Below are 23919 nucleotides of genomic sequence, written 5' to 3'. Positions count from 1 at the left end.
TCCAGCAACATATAATGGCCAAGGTTAGCAGCAAGAAACCTGATCTACTCATACACTTGCTCTGCAGAACGTCCCTCCCACTTCCTCCCAGCTTTGCTCTACTTCCTTCCAACCCACTCTCAGTACCTTGGGTCACCATCCCTCTGCTGGAGCTTCTAACTGATCTCTTTGCCTTCAGTCTGGCGCCTTGCACTTCATTCTTCAAAAAGCAACCAGAGGGAGCATTTGAAAAGTAAATTAGATCCTGTCATTCCTCTGGACTACCTCAGGTCCTGTGTGGTTCTCTCAGCCTCACCTCCTCCACACCTCCACACCCCCTACGCCCAGCCTGCTCTCCAGTCACAGTGGTCTTTCCCAGGCTCTCCCCAGAGCCTTGACCCAGAGCATTCTCTTACTGCTCTCTAGAACACCCTTTTTCTCTGCCGCAACCTCAGTCTTGCCCAATGAACTCCTAACTGGCCTTCACATCTCATCTCAGATACCTCTCATTGTTCCTAGGATACACGAGGGCCGCCATTTTCTGTCCTTTTTTGCTTTTACAGATTTGCACTGGTATATGATAGGCTTGATTATTTCATTAAGTGTCAGTTTCCTCCACTGAAGTGTATACTCCTTGAAATCAGAGACTATATTAGTTTCCTCAAACTACTATAACAATATACAGCAGACTGGGTGACTTAATAGCAATGTATTTTCTCACAGTTCTGGGAGCTAGAAATCCAAAATCCAGTTATTGGTTGGCAAATTTGATTTCTTCTGAAACCTTTTTCCTTGGCTTTGAGAGCCACCTTCTCACTGTATCCTCACATGGTCTTTCCTCTGTGTGCATGCATCCCTGGTGTCGCCATTCCAAATTTCCTCTTATAAGAACACTTGTTGGGGGCGCCTGGGTGGCTCAGTCAGTTAAGCGTCTGATTTCGGCTAAGGTCATGATCTCGTGGTTCGTGAGTTGGAGCCCCACGTTGGGCTCTGCTGACAGCTCAGCCTGCTTCATATTCTGGGTCTCCTTCTCTCTCTGCCCCTCTCCTGCTCATGCTCTCTCTCACTCTCTCAAAAATAAACATTAAAAAAAAAAAAAAGAACACTTGTTGGATTGGATTAGAGCACACAGACTTGTTTTAACTTAATCACCTCTGTAAAGGCCCTATCTCTAAACACAGTCACATTCCTAACTGGGGGGTTAGGGCATATGGATTAACATACAGATTTTCAACTTATGGATTTGGCAGGGAGGGTGGGCGGGGAGGACAATTCAGCCCATAACAGGCACCATGCCACTTCTGCTCATCATTGTGTCCCCATCACCCAGGACAGTCCTGGCATGTTGTAAGACTTGATACACGCCTGTTAAATGAATGATTGAATTTCAACCCCCATTTCCCCCTCCTCCCCAACCACATAGTGTGCTAGAGGCAAAGAAAAGAAGAGACACAGGTTGCTGCAGGAAATGTTTGCTGTCCTGATCCTAAAATTACAGACCTTTCAGGGAGGGTTGCTCCCACTCTTACCACCCGTGGGGCAAAAAGCCCCAGCAATCTGTTCCTGCCCTGGGTGTGTGTGCTATCCCCATGGGTTGCTGGGAGAGAAGTTTTGCTGACAGGTGCATACCCATCAGAGTGGCCCTCTTTAGAAGGTGAGTCACCCAACTGCTGGGAATGTGGATCTACACAGCTCCCAGAAAGCAGTTTAGCAATAGGTACTAGGACCTAAAAAAAAAAGTATGTCCTGCAACCTTATCATTCCAAAGCTGAAAATCCAATCTAAGGAACTAGCACAAGGGGCTCAAGATGGGGTTATATCCTAGTTTTTATATATATATAAAAAAAAGTATTTCTCACTGTTACGATAGTGATGTATAACAATGGGAAAGTTTTGTAAATCTAGTCCATTCATATGATACAAAAGTATGTAGCTGTTGAAAAAATTGTCTATGAAAAATGAATAATGATGCAAGAAAATGTTACCTGAAAAAGCAGTGCACAGAACTGCATATACATTGATCTCAGAAATATAATAAATGCTCTAATTTACACACACACACACACACACACACACACACTCTCAAGAGGGAAAAGCCTGGATTGGTAAATCTCCAAATGTTAATACTATTTTTTTCAGACTCAGAGATTTCTTTCTTTTATGCTTTTGTGTTAAAGGTACCAGATGTTGCTTTTATGCCAGAAAGTGGGGGGGAGGGGGCGGTAAGCAAGAGTTTTTAAGGCAGCTAGACCAGGTCGGTCAATGAAATTCCTCAGCTCCTGGCTTCTCGGGAAAGCGCAGTCCCTGCGCCTGCTCCCCAACTGGTCCTCAGAGCGGCCCGCTGACTCCGGCCGACCGGGAGTGCTCAAATCCCCGCGTCGGGAGGAGGCGACAGACTTGGCGAGGAGTGAGGCCGGGGGTGGAAGGTCGGGGGAGGGGCAGAGCCTTTCTCCCATTTGGAGCGAGATCTGGACTGCGCTGGGCGTCCTGAGCCCTGGGCCAGCCCTCCGCCATCGCGGCCGCCGCCCAGTCCGCTCTTCCCCAGCCAGGTGCAAAATGCCTTGTCATTGGGAGACTGTGCGGCCGGAGCATTGAATTACAGCTCGGCCGAGCCGGGTAGGGCGGCGGGGGTGGAAGATGAGCAGAAGCCCCAGTTCTCAGAGCGCCTGCTGACAAGCTGGTAAGCGCAGAGGGTGCGAGGACCGCGTGTAGCCCACTGGAGCAGCCCGGGGCTGGCCTGTTCCTCTTTAAGAGCAGAAGATCTGAGCCGGCAGCCAGCGATCCCAAACGGCCTCCCTCCTCCAGCCTTCTCCAGTGAGGAGACCCACGAGCTGCGCCTAGATCCTCCACGACCTTCTCAAGCCCTCTCCGCGCCCTGGGCGCACGGGGCCCTTTCTCGCGCCAGTCATGCTGAGAGTCTTCATCCTCTACGCCGAGAACGTCCACACCCCAGACACCGATATCAGCGATGCCTACTGCTCAGCGGTGTTTGCAGGTAGGAGGGGCCTGCATCCCCGCCGGGCGGAGGGAAGGGGGGGGGTGGTCAGAGAGGGGACACCTCAGACCTCCACCCAGAGGGCACGGGGATGGGAGAGAAGAGACTCCACGCCCCAGCCAGACTGACTTTGAGTGTTGGAAAGACACACATCCTCAGAAAGGGGCGACCCAGAGGGAAACTGAGGCAATGAGTGAGGTGATTGAGCAGCGCTTCTCTGGATCCTGGAAGCTGAACCCAGGTTGGGGCTAAAGTGGGCCTGGAAGTTGGGGCCAGCACCTCTCCTCTCACTCTTCTGGGTCTCTTAGCAGAGGTCTTCCCGCACTGTACTGCGGGGATCTCCTCCTCTCCACCGAAGGCTGGGTCCCAGGCCTATTTATAGCCCTGCTGTCTTCCCTGGGCCTGGGCCTGGCTGCTCTCCGAGGCCTCAGCTCTCTATCACAGGCTGGGCTGGCAGGCAGGCGGCCACTGGGGGCAGAGGCACCGCTCTCCTGTCCAGGGATCCTACTCTGGCTTTCCGCACAGGATGGGAGAAATTTAGCAGCTGGCAGGGCTGACACCAGCACCAGCCTCTAGGAACTTTCTCCTTTCTCCCCTCCCCTCCCACCAGACTGGAGCTTGTTGGGGAGTGGTATCTGGGGAGTGGTATCTTCATCATCCTTGAACAGAGGAGCCTACTCCCCTATCAGATTGGGACCTCCTACAGTAAAGTCTTCCCATGGTCATGACTGAACTTTTTCTCCAGGAAGTGAGGACCAGGCCCAATCTGCTTCTTGGGACTGCCCTCACAGTCAAGCCAGAGCTGTGGTCTACCCCGCTGGGTTTTTAGGTTTAGAGCCAATGGGGGTGGGGGGAGGACCGGAGCCAAGGGTATGAGAGTCCAGCCCCCAGCCCCAACCCAGTGGGTTTGTTCTCAGTCTCTATTACTTGTCACTTCCCTTCTCTCCAGAGACCTGGCTTCATCTCAGGCCCTCAGAAATCATAACATCCAACAGACCTCCCTTTTCAGTTTCGTGAGTTCCTGGATATACCTGTTTGTTCCCAGACGCCCGATGCCTATGTACATACGTGTTCCGAGACACATGTACACCCAGGACTGCATATGACATCTGTGATGTTCCAAGGGGTAGAGGTTCAGAGAAAGAAGGCGTGTGTCCACCACAGCACACAAAGACATGTCAGAACAGGTGCATGTGCACACACACTCCTGGATGTGAAATTTGGGGCTTCTCAAGGAGGAGTCACTGAATGAGCCTGTGACCTGGAAAGCAGCCTGAGCCAAGAGGAGGGATAGAAGGGGAGTGGGAGGTGACACTACAGCTGTTTTTTTTGCTAACGTGTTGTTTTGACCTGTTCTCCACCAGTTTCCCACAGTTTTCTCCGGAAATGAAATTTATCCAGGTGTTTCCAGGGGAAAGACAAAGGCACAAAAGGGGGGCCTCCACACTTCCTCTGCATCCTCAGCACTGGGCACGTCAGGCCAGGCCAGCAGCCTCACGAAGGGCCCAGGGCTCCTAGTTGCTCAGCTGCAGGGAGCATCATACCCACCGTGAATATCCCCCTAGCTGAGGGGAAGGAGGGTACTGTCATCTTGGAGGGAGGGGGAAACCCTGTGCTTGAATAGCTGCCTCTTGCTCCAGTGCCCTAGCCCCCATCACAGTGCCCTAGGCCAAGGGCTGAACAACCTTTGCAAATGGCACCGTCTAGAGCTGTCCAATGCATAAAAGAACCTCAAGGGGGGGGCCACCATGGAGCCCTGCCTGTGTTCTCAGGGGTCTTGTCTCCTCTGGTGTCCATTCAGCCTGAACCAGATTTTCCTTCCCTGATCACAACCTCTCCCACCCTCCCCCACCCCTAATACACACACACACACACACACACACACACACACACACACACACACACACATACTTGTCTCATAATTCATGGTTCCCCTACCCATGCCAGGCCCTGAACCCTAGTAGGAGAAAGGAAAGAATGAATAATGTATGGGGAAGCACTTTCTAACCCCTGAAGTGCTTTACCCACAGGAGTACTGCTGGTGTGGCTCCTCTCCGGTCATTATTTCAACCCTAAGGGCTGTCTGTGGGGCCATTTTCCCCATCCCGCATCCGTCATCCTCCCTTGGTGTCCCTGACTCGCCCCTCCCCCCACCTGCGTGATGTCAGTCTGCAGCCTTGCCCTTTGCCTGCTGCCTGGCTCCCCTGGGTGGTCTCCCCTTCCCTGGGAGAAAGGAAGTAGGCTGTCTGCGCTGACAGTGAGTGCCCCCAGAGGGGGCTGGTGAGCCCACACTCCCAGTCACCGGGAATGCAGTCCCTCCCTCCCCCAGCCCTGGACACATTCCACCTCCTGCACTGTCCCTGCTCTTAACCCAAGTCCAAATTTGGCCTCCCTGCCGCATTCAGGCCTGTTCACCCTCCTTCTCCCAGCCAGAGCCAAGTTGGCGAATGATTACACAGAAGGCCCCAGTCTCAGGGACACACTATCACTACTCAGAGCCAAACACCCTTCTGGGGAGTAGTCCCTCACCAGTTAGCCAGACCCTTTAGGTGTTGGGCCCATAAAGCTCCTCCTTTGGCTACCTGATTATAATATCCCATAATGACACCTCCTCTGTGCACACATAAATTCATGTCATGCTCACAGCAGCTCTGTGAGGCCAAAAGGCAGGGATATTTTTCCTCTTTAGAGATGAACAAATAGGCCCAGAGAAGTGCAAGGGCCTGGCCAAGGTCATACAGGGTCATAAAGCACCTCCCATCCTCACCCCCGCCCCCCTCTTCACTGCCCTCTGTTGTTCTCAGCATCCATGGCTCACGAATAAGCATACCATGTGCTGCCCACACCCAGGCACCATGAGCCTGAGCCAGCACGGGAGGGGTGGGGGGGTGCTTGGGGTACCTGGCATGGGGCTGAGTCAAAGTAGGGGGCAGTGCAAGGCTGCAGGGCACACAATATAAGACAAATGACTAATAGATGGAGGATTCTGGTTTTGAAAATGTACATTCATCACAAGGAGAGAGAATGGGCATTCATTTAAGTACAAACAATGTACCGTTTTCAGCTGCTGTTTCTTTAAAACCCCATAACAATCCTTTGAAAGAGACATATTTAGGGACGCCTGGGTGGCTCAGCTTTTGACTCAGTCAAAGCATTTGACTTTGGCTCAGATCATGATCTTGGTTCTTGAGTTCAGGCCCAGCATTGGGCTCTCTGCTGTTGGCACAGAGCCCACTTCAGATCCTTTGTCTCTCTCTTTCTCTCTCCCCTGCTTGCGCTCTGTCACTCTCAAAAAAATAATCTTTGAAAGAGACATATTTAACTGATACCGAGCTTAGTAGGTGCTAGGCACTGTTCTAAATAAAACTCATTAACCGTGAGCTACATCATGTTCCAGCTATAATTTGTACCAGGCACTTGTATGTAAACACTTAACCCTCCTAGCAACCATATATAATAGCAAATATCACCCCCATTTTACAGATGAGAAAACTGGCACAAAGAGGTTACATTATACACTGGTAAGTAGTGGAGTTGGGAATCGAGCTCATGCAATCTGGCTCCAGAGCTCCATCTTTCACCACTTCACGATTTCCTTTGGGTCATAATTACCTTTGATTTTCAAGAGACAAGCAGTAAAAGGTGGAGGGGCAGGATTTGAACCCAGGTCTGCTCACACCCTGGAGTCCAGTCTCTTTGACATAGTCTCTTGGCACTCAATGCATACTAGCTATTATTACTAATATTATACATGATTATATATATATATATATATTTATTATAATAATTATTATAGTTAACATGCATTGTACATGTACAAGGAAATCACTTCACACATCCAAGAAGACTGTCACTATCTTTTTTGCCTGGTCATTCCTATCATCAGCTGCATCACACTGGGCACAAGGGGCTCAGTGGTGAGTGGCCATCCCCTCTGGCTCAAGGGACCCTGGTCCTATCTCCTCTGGCTGCCCACTCTGGAGCAGCCCCTTCTGAGCTGAAGGCATTTGTCCACCTGCCTGATGTCTGGCCATGGCCATCACCGTGGTGGTAGGTCTTTCTTGGGACAAATATTCCTCTGGTGACCCTTCAAGCCTACAAACCTTCTCGGTGCCTCTCCCCAGGTCAAAGTCATGCTCAATCTCAGCTATCTGTATGCTAATCTCTTTCCAAATTGCTTCATTAGAATGAAATGTTAGCCAGTAGAGTGCTAACATCTACTGTAACCTACTGTGTGCCAGCCATTGTGCCAGAAGGGCTATCGTTCAGTTTGAATCCTCCCAACAGCTCTGTGAAGTATCATTCTCTCGATTTCACAGAAGTGGAAGCAGACTCTCAAAGATCAAGTCACATGCCTCGGGTCACACAGCTAGAAAAGGGTGGACTGGGATGGAGGCCCAGGACCATCTGATTGTTCCCACTACAAGATGGTTCTGCCCAGGAATTCACATGATCATGGCCATGGCCAGAGTCACTGCTGCCTGTACATTCTACACCCTTGGTGGATACACAGGTGCCCTTTCAGTCCCAGCTTTGGATTGGGCTATCAATGGAGCACGTATCCTTCAGTGAATGTGAGGGGAGAGGGCAGAAGGATGCCTTGGACCGTCCATACTCTTGGAAGTTCTTGGACCTTGACACTTGTGCCCTGAAGGAATCCTGTAAATTCAGAGGCAGAGTCTTCATCTCAAGGTTGGTATCATTGAGCAGAGGGGCAAGGTGTGTTTGCTTCTTGGTCACCCCACGTCAGGCCTTGGTAAAAAGAGAGACCTGAGCCAGAAGATACCAGTCGGCCCAACTCCAGCAACAAGAAGAATCTCAGTTAGAAGTACCTCTTCTTTGACCGACAGGGAGGTAGGACCCCTAATAGGTGACAGAAGAGGGCAGGGACCAAAAACACACGCTTAGGGGAGCCTGGGAGGTGGTGTAACTAAGATGAGGTCAGAAGGAAAAGCACATGCACGTTGGGTAAGTGGTGGCAAGTGGAGTGAGCTGAGAGTGCACGGCTCACTGCACAGGTGCCAGATAGGCACTGTCAGGCAGAGAATTTGGGCCCATGTGCCAGCTTCTCTGATTTTTCAAGAGAAGCTATAAATTCGGATTTGTAGGAGAAACCTCCTGATGTTTAATTAAGGTATTATTTTGTTATAAAACATTGTGTTGCTCAAAGACAATAGGTCTGTAGGCCGAATGCACCCCCAGGGGACACCAATGACAGTGTGTGAAGCACGGTGTTTCATTCAATCTTGGAGACCTTAGTCCTGGGCTCTTGGGATAACAGACGGCCAGTCTCCTCTCTCTTGGGATTATCAGTCAGCACCTATCTGTGAATACACCGATGGAGCAATGGGGCAAATCGAGGAGAACTCTAGTCCCTTCCTCCTCATCTCTATCAGCCCTGAAATGTTGTTGCAGTTAACGTGACATCTTAAGTAAAGTCCGGGCTTGCTATGCAGACTCAGCTTCAAAACAGGTCCCCTCACCGCCTTGCTACCTCTCAGTGGCTCCTAAGCTGGCCCTACCACCTTCACAGAGGTACTGGGGTAGTCTGGGGTGCTGAGGAGCTGTCCTGTACCTGAGCTTCAGGTGGGGTGCAAACCTGGCTATTAGTGAGCCCTAACTAATGGTGGTGTGAACACGATAGTCTCTCTCACTTACCTCCTAGTTGATGTTTAGGCAGTTCTGGCCGGTAAGGTTCTGACCCACAGGGCTGTCTAGCACCAGATCCTCCTGTCTTGTTGCTCTGCTATTCCCGGGGGTCCCCTTGACAACATGGTTGGTGACTTCACCATCACAACCTGTATCACAGCACAGGCAGGCATGCCTCTTCCCTATAAGGATACAATCAGACAGTTCTGTACATTCTGCTCATACCCTGCTGGCCATCACTTGGTTTCATGGCCATATCTAGTTGTGAGGCCGTATCTAGTTTCTATTTGGGTGGCCATGTGTCCAGGTAAAACTGTGCAACATTTCTGTAGAAGAAGGGGAGAACATATAGAAACGCGACAAGTTGAGGGCCCAGCTGGCTGTCCATGAGAACTTCATTCCTGATACAAGTCCCTTTGGGAGGAAGCCTCCTTTAGGACGAGGCTGCACTATGATGTCTCCAAAAGAAAAGTCAGTTATCTCATCAGGAAGCAGTGAACAGCAGCCAGGCTGGGAAGCTGGAGGTTGGAATGGGAAAGGGGCCTCAGGAAGTGTCCGGGGCTCAGGCCACCAGCTGCTGCTTTTCTGGTTTACAGAACAGACATGTGGAGCCCCTGTTGCTGGGACACAAGCCAAATGTTTGTATGTACGAGTCCTTTGGAATATTCCTCGGGAAATATCAGATATGCCCCCTACAGATTTCCTGTGCTACCTCTGATGGATTCAAGCAGGAGGAGGTGGCGGGGTGTGGCGAGCTGGGGGAAAGGAACACAGCCTGGAATCACTGGGACAGTAAAAAATATCCCAAATCATCATATCCAAAACTCCACCAGGGGGCAGTACTGCCCTCTTTGAGAACCACTGGCCTAATCTCATGCGGCGGGGGGGGGGGGGGGGGGGGGGGGGGGGGGGGGAGGACACTGGGGAACCAAGTCCATTGGCCACTGCGCCAGCAGGCCGGCCCTTACTGTGCACTGGGAATACCTGGCCGACTGAGATGTCCTTGGTCTCTCCCCTCCTTGACCCCACCATCCAGCTAGACCTTGAGCAGGTAATTACACAGTTATTCCTTATAATTTCAATGAATGCCAAGAATAAAAGTGCGGCTGTCCAGTTGTTTGCCAGAGGGACCCATCCTAGGCCAGGATGTCAGAGACGGCTTCCCCAGGGACGCAATATGTAAGCTGAGGCCTGAGGATGCATGGGGGTTGCCCTGTAAAGAGAGAGGGGAAGGCGTTCACAAGCAGAGGAGACGGCAGGGCTCCAAGTTGGAAGAGAGCTCAGCACGTTCCCAAACCTGAGAAGCCATAGGAGCTGGGACTCAGAGAGTGAGGGGTGGAGTGGCCTTTCTCAGTGGGTGGAGGTGAGGGATCTGGGCTTCATCCCAAGAGCAAGGGAGGCCTTTGAGGCCTGATCATATCTGTCGTAAGATCACCTGGCCCCAGTGTAGATAATGGACTAGAGGTGACCAGCTGGGAGGCCCCTGCAGTGGCCCAGGCAGGAGAGGGTAGTAGAGAAAATGCCTCAATGGAGGCATTTGGATACTGTGGGCACATGGATGCTACCAAAGTCATGGGTGTCAGCAAGGAAGATTTAAGCTTCAAGTAAGTGAGCTCTTGCCTCAAGTAGGCTTTAATAATTAACAGTCTTAGGGTGACCTTCCCTCGCAATACATGCCCCCTTGGAGGGAACTCCCATCGAGTACTAGGCCCCAGTAGGATCCAGAGACATGGTGGGTCCTGTGCATTTACAGCGTACAGCTCCAGAGTCATCTCAGACCCAGGCAGACCATTTTTCTCTCTGGTCTGCTGCCACAGGTGTCTGCTGCATCCTAGAGATGGTAGGCCAATGGGATCCTCATGCTTCCTTATTCTTAAGAATCAGGGGAAGGAGTTGGGCTTGTCTGTTTCCGGAGTAAAAGCCCATCCCTTCTGGAGAACAACTCAGGATGTACGTCTGGTGCTACAGCAAGAGCCGTTGCCAGGAGATGGGCTCAGATAGATCAGGATCTACCTGGAGCTGGGCCTGGGGGGTCATACCTGAACAGCTGTGTTCTGCTAAGAGGGATGAAGGAGGTCTGAATGTTGGAGAGGAAGCAAGTGTCCACCTCATCATGAAGGTAGTGGGGTCACCCAGGGAGAGTGGGAGAGTCTGGAGGAAGTCCCCAGCCAGCTAGAAAAGGTGCAACCTTTAAGGTTGGGGAGAAGACAGCCTCAGACTTGTCACTGAAGGGGTGGGATCCAGTGCCCAAGTGTCCAGCCAGTCTTAGGAGTATAGATGTTTCATTCATAAAAAATGGGAGAGAAGGTTGGTGCACCTGGTGGCTCAGTCATTGAGCTTCCGACTCTTGGTTTGGGCTCAGGTCATGATCTCACGGTTGGTGAGTTTGAGCTCCACATCCGGCTCTGCGCTGAGCATGGAGCCTGCTTGGGATTCTCTTTCTGTCTCCTTCTGTGCTTCTCCCCCAAGCGCGCACTCTCTCTCTCTCTCTCTCTCTCTCTCTCTCTCTCTCTCTCTCTCTAAAAATAAATAAAATGAAAAACAATTAAAAATGGGAGAGAAGGCAAAGGATTTGGGCACAGATGCTGATGGGGGTTAGGAGCCTGGGAGCCTGGGGGAAGTTCTGTACTCAGTAAATAGGAAGCAAACAGAGTGAGGGTGGCTTGGCGTGTTGTAGGTTTGGGGAGAGAGAAGTATGACAGTCCTCTCTGAAGAGACTGTGGAAAGATTGCTTGCTGGGTAGCAGTCAGGGTGCACCTGAGTCAGGAGTCACGGTTATCAAGTGGTGGGGGCAGGTTAGATCTGTGATTCTCCAACATCTTCGGTGCAGGGTGGAGTAAGCAGAGTTGGATTTCACCAGGTTATGGTTTACCCACATGAAAAATGCTGGAGCCTCTAAATAAGAGAGGGGAAAGCGAGTTGAGAGGTTTTGCGGCAGAATGATGACTAGTCACTGAATTTAGGCTAAGGACCGGTGAGGAGGTGGCAGAGGGGCAGTGTCCTGCCCCGTGCTAGGTGCGGCGGTGTAGGGGTGTAGAGATGAGAAGCCAGGGCTCCCGTGGTCGAGAAGTCCACCAGCTGCAAAGGACCTGACAAGCACTCAAGGCTCGCGCTAAACTCAATTCCTCCCCTCTGTAGGGGGCGAGGGGGCCTGGAGGTTGCTGTCGAGGCGGTGGCAGGGGGACCGAGTGGGCAGCGTGTGGATCGGTGTGCTTCAGGGAACGCAATATAATTTAAACACCTTCAGCGCACGGAGACGAGCGACCCCAGACTGCTTGGAGAAGCTGAGGGGCGGGTTCGCGAGGCTCGGGCCGGTCCGGGAGTGTTTCCAGAACGGCCGCCTGGGCACCGCGGGCGGGTAATTGGTCGGGCGGCGCGAAGCCGGGGGCTCGGGTTGGAGCGTGTCGCCCTGCCGCTCCGCACACTCGCTGCAACTGGTAGTTTTCCGCAGACTCTCGCGTTCCTGCGGCCGGATGTCCCCTCCTCCCGCCTTCGCTCGTTCCCCAGTCTCCCGGCGTCCTAGGCGTGCGGAGCCTGGCTGGGCGCAGCGGGGTGCAGAGCCGCGGCTCCCGCGAGGTCGGCACTGGTGCGCTTCGGCCCCGGCGGGCAGAGCGCCGGGCTCGAGTCGCCGGCGCCTGGCTCAGCTGTGCGCTCCGCGTCAGCGCCGCTTCCGTTCCCGGCCCGGGGCGGGTATCCGCCGAGGGGGACCAGCGCAGCCACGGGCGCCCATCTGACCCCAGCCCCGCCCCGCCCGCCACCCGCGGGGCGGGCCTGGGCGGGGGCTAGGGCCGGGCGGGGGTGGGACGGTCCGCCCAGCGGGTGTCCTGTGTCCTCCCCGCGGCCTCGGCCGGGCGCGCGGACTTCTTCGCGGAAGCGCAGCGAAGGCGACTGCTCCCCTCTGGCGCGGGTGCCGCGGTGCCGGGCTCTCGCTCGCTGGTGCCCGGGCCCCCTGCTCCCGCTCCCGTCCTGCCCGCGTGCCTCTGCGCGCCCGGGGCGGCCCAACCATGCTGTGCTGCCTGCTGGTGAGGGCCAGCAACCTCCCCAGTGTGAAGAAGGACCGGCGCAGCGACCCGGTCGCCAGCCTGACTTTCCGAGGTGAGAGCCCCTTGGCCGCGGCACCCGCGCGCCTGCGCCGTCCGACCCTCCGCGCGCGGCCGCATCTGCGGCCACGGCTCCGGCACTAACCCTAGCCCAGGGCACGGGAACAGAAATCTCAGCCCTGCAGGGAGGGCGAGGAGGATGAACCAGAGCATAGTAAATACCATAGTGCTCTGCAGTTTTGGAAAACGGAAAGTGCTATAGTATGTAATAGTTGCCACTTTTCTAAGACCCGTTCCGGGAGGTATGATGTGAGAACCCTTTACCGGGCAGTGAGGCTAAGGGTGAGGAAAGAAAGATGGGTGCAGAACAGAGAGAGGAATCAGGATCGCTTACAAACTGGGCGTGTTAATGGTGTGCTTTTGAAGTTGTGTCTTTATTTCATTCATTCATTCATTCGCCCGTCTTTATTGAACACTGGCCATATTGAATCCGCCATGCCTCAATTGGGAAGAAAAGGAACAAAATAGGAGCGATATGGCCTTGACGCCAGAATTTTGAGCGGTGTCAAGGATGTTTTTCAGAATTCAAAGAGCCTAAGCATCTACATGAGGTGCTTAGACAAGAGAGGGTCTCTCTCTCTCTCTCTCTCTCTCTCTCTCTCTCTGGAGCAACAAAGGACTCCTAACCCCCCTTCTCACCATGTACCCTTAACCCATCCCCTTTAAGGTAGACATTCTCATGGGAGGAGGTGTCTCAAGAGCGGGAAAGAGAAAAGGAAGGATATGTTAAAATGAAGAGAAGGAACAATGGCTGTGAGTCAGGACCCCAGTTCTGCAAAGAAAGATAAATAAGGAGAGGACAGAGGGTTTCTCTCTTACCAAAAGTAGAGGGAAAAGTGGCCGGTGTTTTCCTGAGATTTGAAAACAGTGAGGGCACCAGGGGGCTCTTTAGCTCTGACCCAGGATTTCCATCCGGACTCCAAGCTCCTCAAACTAATAATGACCATAGATGGCAGACACAATTTGGCAAAGTGAGAAATACTCACATTTATTCTTTGTTATGGGACAGTTTACATTTTCTTCTCTTTTGAAAAATGTAAGTAAACGCATTTTGGAAAGCTTTGCTCTTTTCATGAGCTGGTGACATTACTGGATGCCTACTATGAAATGCAACTTCACGACAAGGTCGCTAGCTCATCTGCCTAAGCCATTCCCTTATAGAAATTGTGGGTCCACCTCTGGCTGGAAAAGAAGTCCTGTAAGGGTCTTGAGACCAGGGGCCTAGAGAAGCCTAGGTCTCCTGGATGCTTTGGGATCTGTTCACAGCTCTTTCCCTCTGGTTCTGGAACAGTCTTGTGGTAACTCCCAATCTCTCCATTCTGCAGATAAGGAAATGGAAACCTGGGGAAGCCATGTGTCCAGGTCAGTGGTCATGGCAGGGAGTTCTTGGAGTGGGCAGTACCGTTGGGTCAGGAAGGTGACCACATCTGTTGAGGCCCCTGTTGGCTGTTGCCCTGGCCCAGGTACCCCATTCAGCGGCTGTCCTCTCAGTATTCACACCCCCCCCACCCCTTGTGATGCTTTACTATTTATTTGCATTGATAAACTCCTCGCAAAATGGAAATATAATAGAATGTAACATCTCCAACTGTTCAAAGCCTATTGTTTTTCAAAGCTCTGCTGCAATGCCACCTTCTCCAAGAAGGCACCCAGGCTTCCGCTGGCATTCACGAGTGAGTCTCTTCTCTCTGTGTGTACAGCACCTTACTAGGTCTGCTAGAGTGTACACCCCAGCCAGCCTGTGCCCAGCACTCAGATCCACGCTTAGAATGCTGTGACTGCTTGAGAGCAGCAGCCTGTCCTATTTATCAGGATGCCCAGTGCTGAGCACAAAGCAGTTCTCTGTAGTGTTCGTGTGCTTTCTGGCCCAGGCTCTGACCATCCTTCAGATGTGCCTGAAGCCTCATGCAGTCTGGGCCAGTGGTCCTCATACTTGCTGTGCCTGAGAATCCTCTGGATTCTGATCCAGCAAGGTCCAAGAGGTCTGAGACTCAGCGCTTAACATCTACTTGCTGCAGAACATTTTGGAACCACACTTTAAGAGAAATTGATGTGAGATGTGGTGAAATGTGAAATTAATGTCATTCCCTCCCCCACTCCCACCCCAGAGGCTATTCATACTGCAGTCCATGGCTGAGTTGACACTTAGGGAGAGAGGCCATTAGAATCAGACCCAGAATTTACAGATCATTTAGGCTGGGGTGCTCTACCCTGGCTGCACAACGGAACACGTGGAGAGCTTTAAAAAAGACCGCTGCCAACCTCCTTATCCCCTCTTCGCTTGAATCTCTGGAGGAGGGGCCCAGATATAGGTGTTTCTAAAAATTCTCCAACGTTTCAGATGTGCAGTTAGTGGGGTGAGAAGCCTAGAGCCTGATCCCCTCATGGCACAGAGGGCACTGTGGCCTGCTTGCAGAGAAACCAACCTGCACTGGTTGCTTGGCTCCCACTTGCAGCCCCAAATGCATGGGCCTGGCCGGCCCCACTTTCCCCGCAGTTGTTCCCAGGGCATTCCAGGCTCGGATGTAATTTCAGGACCTACCTCCCGAAATAGACCATGAGCTCTGGGAGGCTGGACTCTGAGGCCGCTTTCTGGGTCCTCTCTCATGGGTTCTCCCTCTCTCATGGGTTCAGGGTGGAGGTTATTAATGAATACTTATCATTTCTTTGTTCTGTACTAATTAACTAATTAGTTAACTAAAACTACCATGGGTACCTGGGCTGTGGCAGATAGGTTTGACAGACTATCTGCATGAATGAACGTCTTCATTTCCTATAGCATTTGATGACTGTGCCTCTCTTCTATTGTACCCATTTTCCACTGGCTAATGTGATTATTTATGCCTCTTCATTCATGCACTTAGTTCACCGAACAAATATTTATTGAGCACCTAGTATGTGCTGGTGCTAATCAAGGTGCTGGGGACACAGCCAAAAGCAAAACCAGATCCCTCTTCCCTTGGAGCTCAGACATGTTTCCTTGAGGGTGTGCTCTCCTGTGACCTGGCTTGGTGAATTTCTATCCTGCTTCACCCAGGCATTACTGTTCCTTCCCTTTCTTTCATCCTGTCAGGGCCTCTCTTCCTTCCTATGTCTCTCTAGTGGGCCCCTCTCCCTTTCTCCTCCTTCCCACCCTTCTGTCTCCTGTGGGGGTGGGGGAGCACAGAGGTGGGGGCTGGTCTCTAGGCTCCGAGCAGGAGGCTGGGGGATCTTATAGAAACTTCTGAAGGTGGAAAGACTTCTTAGGGGCTGGTGTGCCTCAGCTGTATAGGGAATGTGGGTTGCAGGGCTGTCTGAATCTGGCTTTTTAAACATTATAAAGTGGCTTTAAAGCATTGAAATAATCTTCTATTTTCTTTTTGTGAACATAATGCCTACTCAGTGTAAAAAAAGGATTTATTATAGGAGTGCCTGGGTGGCTCAGTCGGTTAAGTGTCTGACTCTTGATTTTGGCTCAGGTCGTGATCTCCAGGTTGGTGCAGAGCCTGCTTGGGATTCTCTCTCTCTTTCTCTTTCTCTCTCTCTCTCTCTCTCCTCTCTCTCTGCCCCTCCCCAATTTGAGCGCGTGTGCACTCTCTCAAAATAAAATAAATAAATAAAAATCTTAAAAAGGATATATTGCAGGAATATATGAGGCAAAAGTAATGAATGGCCCCAAATCCAGGTACTTTGAATCAACTTGTTATTAGTTATCCAAGATTCTTTTTTCCTCTTTTTCAAAAAAGCAATTTTTAGGTGTGAAATTTAACACCCATGTAAAGTACATACAATGTAAATGTATGCTTTAATGTACTGGTTCTCAGCTGGGGGTGATTTTGTTCCTCAGGACACATTTGGCAATGTCTGGAGACATTTTGGGTTGTTACCACCGAGTGGGAAAGGGCCAGAGATGCTATTAAATATCCTACAGTGTATAGGACTGGCCCACAATACCCATAAGAAAGAGTTATCCAGCCTCAAATGTTAATAGTGACAAGGTTGAGACACCCAGCTTTAATGAATAAATGGGGAAGGTACTATCCGTGTGTATTACCAGGACAAGGAAGAGAACCTTGCTAGTCTCACCCCTCCATCACAATTCCCAGATCCCTTGCCTTCCTCTCTAGAGATAATCCCATCCCAGATATCTTTTTTCAAATGTTTGAATGTTTACATTTTCACTTGACAATGAACCAGGGGCATCTTTCTGTCAGTAAATAATCCTTTACACGTCTTTTTAAAATGTCTGCATAGTATTTTATTACATGGGTGCATGCTAATTCAGTTCATCAACCCCCTATTGATGTATATTTCAGTTATATCAAATTTTTTATATTTATATCCATTGCTTAAGTTATACTGTCACTGTGAGAAATATCCTAGCGATTAAATATTTTTTTAAATGGCTGTGCTAATGCTTCAGTGAAGCTTGATTTTATTTTATTTTGTGTCATTAAAACATTTTTTTTAATGTTTCTTTATTGTTGAGAGAGAGAGCACAGGGAGGGGGGGGGAGAGAGAGAGAGAGAGAGAGAGAGAGAGAGAGAGAGAGAGAGACAGAAAGAGAATCCGAAGCAGGCTCTGCACTGACAGCAGAGAGCCCGATGTGGGGCTTGAACCCACGAACCATGAGATCATGACCTGAGCCAAAGTCAGTCGCTTAACTAACTAAGCCACCCAGGTACCCCAATTGATTAAATCTTTATTAACATATTTAATTATTCCCTTTGGGTAAACACTGGAAGTGGCATTGCTGTTGTCTGTGTCAGAGGTTAGAGAGATGTGTGTAAGGCTTTGCTGCATTTCCCAAATTGCTTTCCTGAACATCTATACCAGTGTTACACTCTCATTAGCTGAGTATGAAACTTTTTTCCCTATAATCCTGCTAACACAAAACATTATCATGCTTTAACAATCATCTTTAACCATTTCTTAGGTTCAAATAGTATTTGTGATATTTCAATGTTATTACCTATTACTTACTTGCATTTATGTCTTACTGAATTGCTTTTTTAAGAAGTTTAAGTTTATTTTTGAGAGAGAGAGGGAGAGAGAGGGAGGGATGGTGGGAGGGACAGAGAGAGAGGGAAGGAAGGAAGAGAGAGAGGGAGAGAGAGAGAGTCTCACAGGCTCTGCGATGTCAGCACAGAGCCAGATTCAGGGCTCAATCCCACGAACTTGTGACATCATGACCTGAGCTGAAATCAAGAATCAGACACTTAACTGACTGAGCCACCCAGGTGCCCCTCTTACTGAATTGCTTTTTAATTTGCCCAGTTTTTTGTGGGGGTTGTCTTTTTCTTAATTAGTTGCAAGTGCTCTTTATATATTAAGGATGTTAACATTTTGTCATAGATATTTCAGGTATAGTCCCCAGTTCTAATTGTCCTGTTGGGTTTAAAGAGTACCCCTCTCAGAGTACATTCTATCACAGCCGGTATATCTACCTACCCTCCTTTTTGTAAGAGGGTATCTGTGCTGACAAGTAAAGCAGATCTTCCTTCAGCAGAAGCCAGGGCTATCTTTTCTCCTTTCAGTTGCCATTGCCTTCTGGTTTTGTCCTGATACTTTGAATCTTTATCATGCTCTTTGTACGATGGATAGTCTAATGAAGTGGCAACCGAGTACCCAAAACAGAACAAGTTCTCGATACATACTTGTTGAATAATCAAGGCTGCTTGCACAATCTTAAGCTGCCAGGAAGCTTCTTACAGTAAGTCTTGTCACCTGACTCATGGGCAGAGACAGCCTGTCTCTCTCTCTCTGGGAGTCCAGAACACCCCATTTCCTCTCTTCTCTGCTCTCTTTCTTTTTTAAAAATTTTTAAAGTTTATTTTTTTATTCTCAAGTTAGTTAACATACAGTGTAGTCTTGGTTTCAGGAGTAGAACCCAGTGATTCATGTCTTACATATGACACCCAGTGCTCATCCTGAAAAATGCCCTCCTTAATGTCCATCACCTATTTAATCCCTTCCTCCACTCCTATCAAACCTCAGTTCTCTGTATTTAAGAGTCTCTTATGGCTTGCCTCCCTCTCCGTTTTTATATTATTTTTCCTTTCCTTCCCCTATGTTCATGTGTTAAGTTTCTCAAATTTCACATATGAGTGAAACCATATGATATGTATCTTTCTCTGACTGACTTATTTTGCTTAGCATAATACCCTCCAGTCCTATCCATGTTGTTGCAAATGGCAAGATTTCATTCTTTTTGATCACCAAGTAATATTCCATTGTATATTTATATAACACATCTTCTTTTTTTCCCATTTTTTAATGTTTATTTATTTTTGAGAGAGAGAGACAGAGCATGAGCAGGGGATTGAACCCATGAACTGTGAGATCATGACCTGAGCTGAAGTCAGATGCTTAACCAACTGAGCCACTCAGGTGCCCCTATACCACATCTTCTTATCCATTCATCAGTTGATGGACATTTGGGCTCTTTCCGTGATTTGGCTATTGTTGTGATAACACCACTACAAACATTGGGGTGTATTTGCTCCAATACAAATCAGCATTTTTGTATCTTTTGGATAAATTCCTGGTAGTGAAATTACTGGGCCATAGGGTAGTTCTAGTTTTAATTTTTTGAGGAATCTCCACACTGTTCTCCAGAGTGGCTGCACCAGTGTGCATTCCCACCAACAATGCAAAAGAGATCCCCTTTCTCCACATCCTCACCAGCATCTGTTATTTCCTGAGTTGTTAATTTTAGCCATTCTGCCCAGTGTGAGGTGGTATCTCATTGTGGTTTTGATTTGTATTTCCCTGATGTTGAGCAATGTTGAGCATTTTTTTATGTGTCTGTTTGTCATCTGGATGTCTTCTTTGAAGAAGTGTCTATTCATGTCTTCTGCCCATTTCTTCACTGGATTATTTGTTTTTCAGGTGTTGAGTTGGGTAAATTCTTTATAGATTTTGGATACTGACTCTTTATCAGATGTGTCATTTGCAAATATCTTCTCCTATTCTGTCAGTTGCCTTTTATTTATTTATTTGTTTATTAAAAAATTTTTTAATGTTTATTTATTTTTGAGAGAGAAAGAGACAGAGCACGAGTGGGGAAGGGGCAGAAAGAGGGAGACACAGAATCTGAACCAGGCTCCAGGCTCTGAGCTGTCAGCACAGAGCCCAACGTGGGGCTCAAACCCACAAACTGCTAGATCATAACCTGAGCCAAAGTTGGCCGCCCAACTGACTGAGCCACCTAGGTGTCCCCCTGTCAGTTGCCTTGTGGTTTTGTTGATTGTTTCCTTTGCTGTGCAGAAGTTTTTATCTTGATGAGGTCCCAATAGTTTATTTTTGGTTTTATTTGCCTTGCCTCTGGAGTCATGTCAAGTAAGAAGTTGCTGCAGCTGAGGTCACAGAGGTTGCTGCCTGTTTTCTCCTCTAGGGTTTTGATGGTTTCCTGCCTCACATTTAGGTCTTTCATCCATTTTGAATTTATTTTTGTGTGTGGTGTAAGAAAGTGGTCCATGTTCATTCTTCTGCATGTCGCTGTCCAGTTCTCCCAGCATCATTTGCTAAAGAGACTGTCTTTTTTCCGTTGGATACTCTTTCTTGCTTTGTTGAAGATTAGTTGGCCATACATCTGTGGGTCCATTTCTGGGTTTTTGATTCTATTCCATTGATATATGTGTCTGTTTTTGTTTTTGTTTTTGAAAATTTTAAGCTTTATTTATTTTTGAGAGACAGAGCACGAGTGGGGGAGGGGCAGAGAGAGAGGGAGACACAGAATCCTAAGCCCGCCCCAAGCTCCGAGCTGTCAGCACAGAGCCCAATGCAGAGCTTGAACTCATGGACCACGAGATCATGACCTGAGCCAAAGTCAGATGCTTAACTGACTGAGCCACTCGGGTGCCCCTGTCTGTTTTTGTGCCAATACCAGACTGTCTTGATGATTACAGCTTTGTAATATAGGTTAAAGTCTGGGGTTGTGATGCCTCCAGCTTTGGTTTTCTTTTTCAACATTACTTTGGCTACTTTGGGTCTTTTGTGGTTCCATACAAAATTCAGGATTGTTAGTTCTAGCTCCGTGAAGAATGATGGTGCTATTTTGATAGGGATTGCACTGAATGTGTAGATTGCTTTCGGTGGTATTGACATTTTAACAAATGTGTTCTTGCAATCCATGAGCATGGAATGTTTTTCCATTTTTTTGTGTCTTCTCTAATTTCATTCTTAAGCTTTCTATAGTTTTTAGCGTACACATCTTTTACTTCTTTGGTTAGGTTTATTCCTAGGTATTTGATGGTTTTGGTGCAATTGTAAATGGGATTAATTCCTTGATATCTCTTTCTGTTGCTTCATTATTGGTGTATAGGAATGCAACCAATTTCTCTATGTTGATTTCATATCCCGCGGCTTTGCTGAATTCATCTGTCAGCTCTAGCAGGTTTTTGGTGGAGTCTTTTGGGTTTTCCAACAGAGTATCATGTCATCTGTGAAGAGTGAAAGTTTGACTTCTTCCTTGCCAATTTGGATGCCTTTTATTTTGTTTTGTTTTCTGATTGCTGAGGCTAGGACTTCCAACACGATGTTAAACAACAGTGGTGACAGTGGACATCCCTGTTGTGTTCCTGATCTCAGGGGGGAAAGCTCTCATTTTTTTCTCATTGAAGATGCTATTAGCTGTGAGCTTTTCATAGATGGCTTTTATGATGTTAAAGTATGTTCCTTCCATCTCGATTTTCTTGAGGGTTTTTATTAAGAAAGGATGCTGCATTTTGTCAAATACTTTTTCTGCACCTATTGACAGGATCATAAGGTTTTTATCCTTTGTTCTATTAATGTGATGTATCACATTGATTGATTTGCGAATATTGAATGAGTCCTGCAGCCCAGGAATGAATTCCACTTGGCCATCGTGAATAATTCTTTAAATGTACCATTGAATTTGATTTGCTAGTATCTTGTTGAGAATTTTTGCATCCAGGTTCGTCGGGGATATTGGCTTGTAATTCTCCTTTTTTAGTGGGGTCTTTGTCTGATTTTGGAATCAAGGTAATGCTGGCTTCATAGAATGAATCTGGAAGCTTTCCTTCTTTTTCTATTTTTTGGAACAGTTTGAGAAGAATAGGTATTAACTCTGCTTTATTTTTATTTATTTTTTGAGAGAGAGGGTGCAAGTGAGCAAGGGGCAGAGAGAGAGAGACAGAGAGAGAGACAGAGAGAATCCCAATCCCAGGCGGGGCAGAGAGAGAGAAAGAGGGAGAAAAGTGGGGCTCCAGCTCACCTGATGCGGGCCTCGAACTCACAAACTGTGAACTCATGACGTGAGCTGAAGTCAGATGCTTAACTGACTGAGCCACCCAGGTGCAAAGTATTAACTTTGCTTCAAATGTCTGGTAGAATTCCCCTGGGAAGCCATCTGGCCCAGGACTCTTATTTGTTGGGAGATTTTTGATAACCAATTCCATTTCCTCGCTCGTTATGGGTCTGTTCAAATTTTCTATTTCTTCCCATTTGAGTTTTGGTAGTGTGTGGGTGTCTAGGAATTTGTCCATTTCTTCCAGGTTGTCCAGTGTGTTGGCATATCATTTTTCATAGTATCTCTAATAATTGTTTGTATTTCTGTGGTGTTGGTTGTGATCTCTCCTCTTCCATTCGTTATTTTATCTATTTGGGTCTTTTCTCTTTTTGAGAAGTTTGGTTAGGGGTTTATCAATTTTTTTTCTTCTTTCAAAAGACCAGCTCTTAGATTCATTGAACTGTTTTACTGTTTTTGGATTCTGTATCATTTATTTCTGCTCTAATCTTTGTTATTTCCCTTCTTCTGCTGGCTTTGGGCTTTCTTTGCTGCTGTTTCTCTAGCTCTTTTAGGTGTAGGGTTAGGTTGTGTATTTGGGACCTTTTTTGCTTCTTGAGATGGGCCTGAATTGTGGTATATTTTCCTGTTAGGACTGCCTTTGCTACATCCCAAAGGGTTTGGACTTGTGTTTTCATTTTCATTTGCTTCCATGTATTTTTAAATTTCTTCTTTAAGTTTCTGGTTGACCCATTCATTCTTTAATAGGATGTTCTTTAACCTCCATGTATTTGGGGGCTTTCCAATTTTTTTCTTGTGGTTGATTTCAAGCGTCATAGCATTGTGATCTGAAAATATGAATGGTAAGATCTCAATCCTTTTGTACTTGTTGAGGGCTGTTTTGTGACCTAGTATGTGATCTCTTTTGAAGAATGTTCCATGTGCACTTGAGAAGAATGTGTATTCTGCTGCTTTTGGATGAAAAGTTCTGAATATATCTGTTAAATCCATCTGGCCCAATGTGTCAGTCAGAGTCATTGTTTCCTTATTTTTTTAAGTTTATTTATTTATTTATTTTGAGAGAGAGAGAGAGAGAGAGAGAGAGAGTGTGCGTGTGTGTGTGTGTGTGTGTGTGTGAGACAGAGAGAGAGAGAGAGAGAGAGAGAGCGCACAATTGGGGGAGGAACCGAGAGAGAGAGAGAGAGAGAGAGAGAGGGAGAGAGAGAAAATTCCAAGCAGGCTCTGCACTGTCAGTGGCAGAACCTGATATGGGGCTTGAACCCATGAACCGGGAGATCGTGACCTGAGCTGACATTAAGAGCCAGATGCTTAACTGACTGAGCCACCCAGGCACCCCCGTTGTTTCCTTATTGATTTTTCTGCCTAGATGATCTGTCCTTTGCTGAAAGTGGAATATTAAAGTCACCTACAATTATGGTATTATTATCAATAAGTTTGTTTATGTTTGTGATTAATTGATTTATATATTTGGGTTCCTCCCTGTTGGGGCATAAATATTTACAATTGTTAGCTCTTCTTGGTGGATAGACCCCTTAATTATGATATAATGCCCTTCTTCACTTCTTGTTACAGTCTTTGTTTTAAACTAGTTTGTCTGATATAAGTATGGCTACTCTGGCTTTCTTTTGATGTCCAGTATCATGATAGGTGGTTTTCCATCCCCTCACTTTTATTTATTTATTTTTTAAAAGGTTTTATTTTTTATTTATTTTGAGAAAGAGAGATGTGGGAGGGGCAGGGAGAGAGAGAGAGAGAGAGAGAGAGAGAGAGAGAATCCCAAGCAGGCTCTGCACCATCAGCATAGAGCCCAATGTGGGGCTCAAACCTACAAACCATGAGATCATGACCCAAGCTGAAACCAAGAGTTGGATGCCTAACCAACTGAGCCATCCAGGAACCCCTCCATCCGCTCACTTTTAATCTGCAGGTATCCTCAGGTCTAAAAT

General features: G+C 48.1%; 1 protein-coding gene across 24 annotated transcripts in view; it reads left to right on the top strand.

The window, feature by feature from the left end:
- The first annotated feature begins 2484 nt into the window (after positions 1-2484).
- DYSF (dysferlin) overlaps positions 2485-23919 on the top strand; it is a 226677-nt gene continuing 205242 nt past the window's right edge. For 9 of the 24 annotated variants that reach the window (XM_058683746.1, XM_058683742.1, XM_058683744.1 and 6 more), the window contains exon 1: positions 2485-2974. In XM_058683746.1, the coding sequence (XP_058539729.1) occupies positions 2887-2974 (88 nt within the window). In that variant the 5' untranslated portion in view covers positions 2485-2886. Of the gene's footprint in view, positions 2975-12443; positions 12719-23919 lie in introns of those variants that run through there. The other 15 variants (XM_058683737.1, XM_058683733.1, XM_058683731.1 and 12 more) reach the window with 4 other exon arrangements.

The sequence above is a fragment of the Neofelis nebulosa genome, chromosome 9 (genome assembly GCF_028018385.1).
Source record: "Neofelis nebulosa isolate mNeoNeb1 chromosome 9, mNeoNeb1.pri, whole genome shotgun sequence".
NCBI lineage: Eukaryota > Metazoa > Chordata > Mammalia > Carnivora > Felidae > Neofelis > Neofelis nebulosa.
The sequence above is the reverse complement of the archived record's forward strand: the minus strand, read 5'-3'. Positions and strand labels throughout refer to the sequence as shown.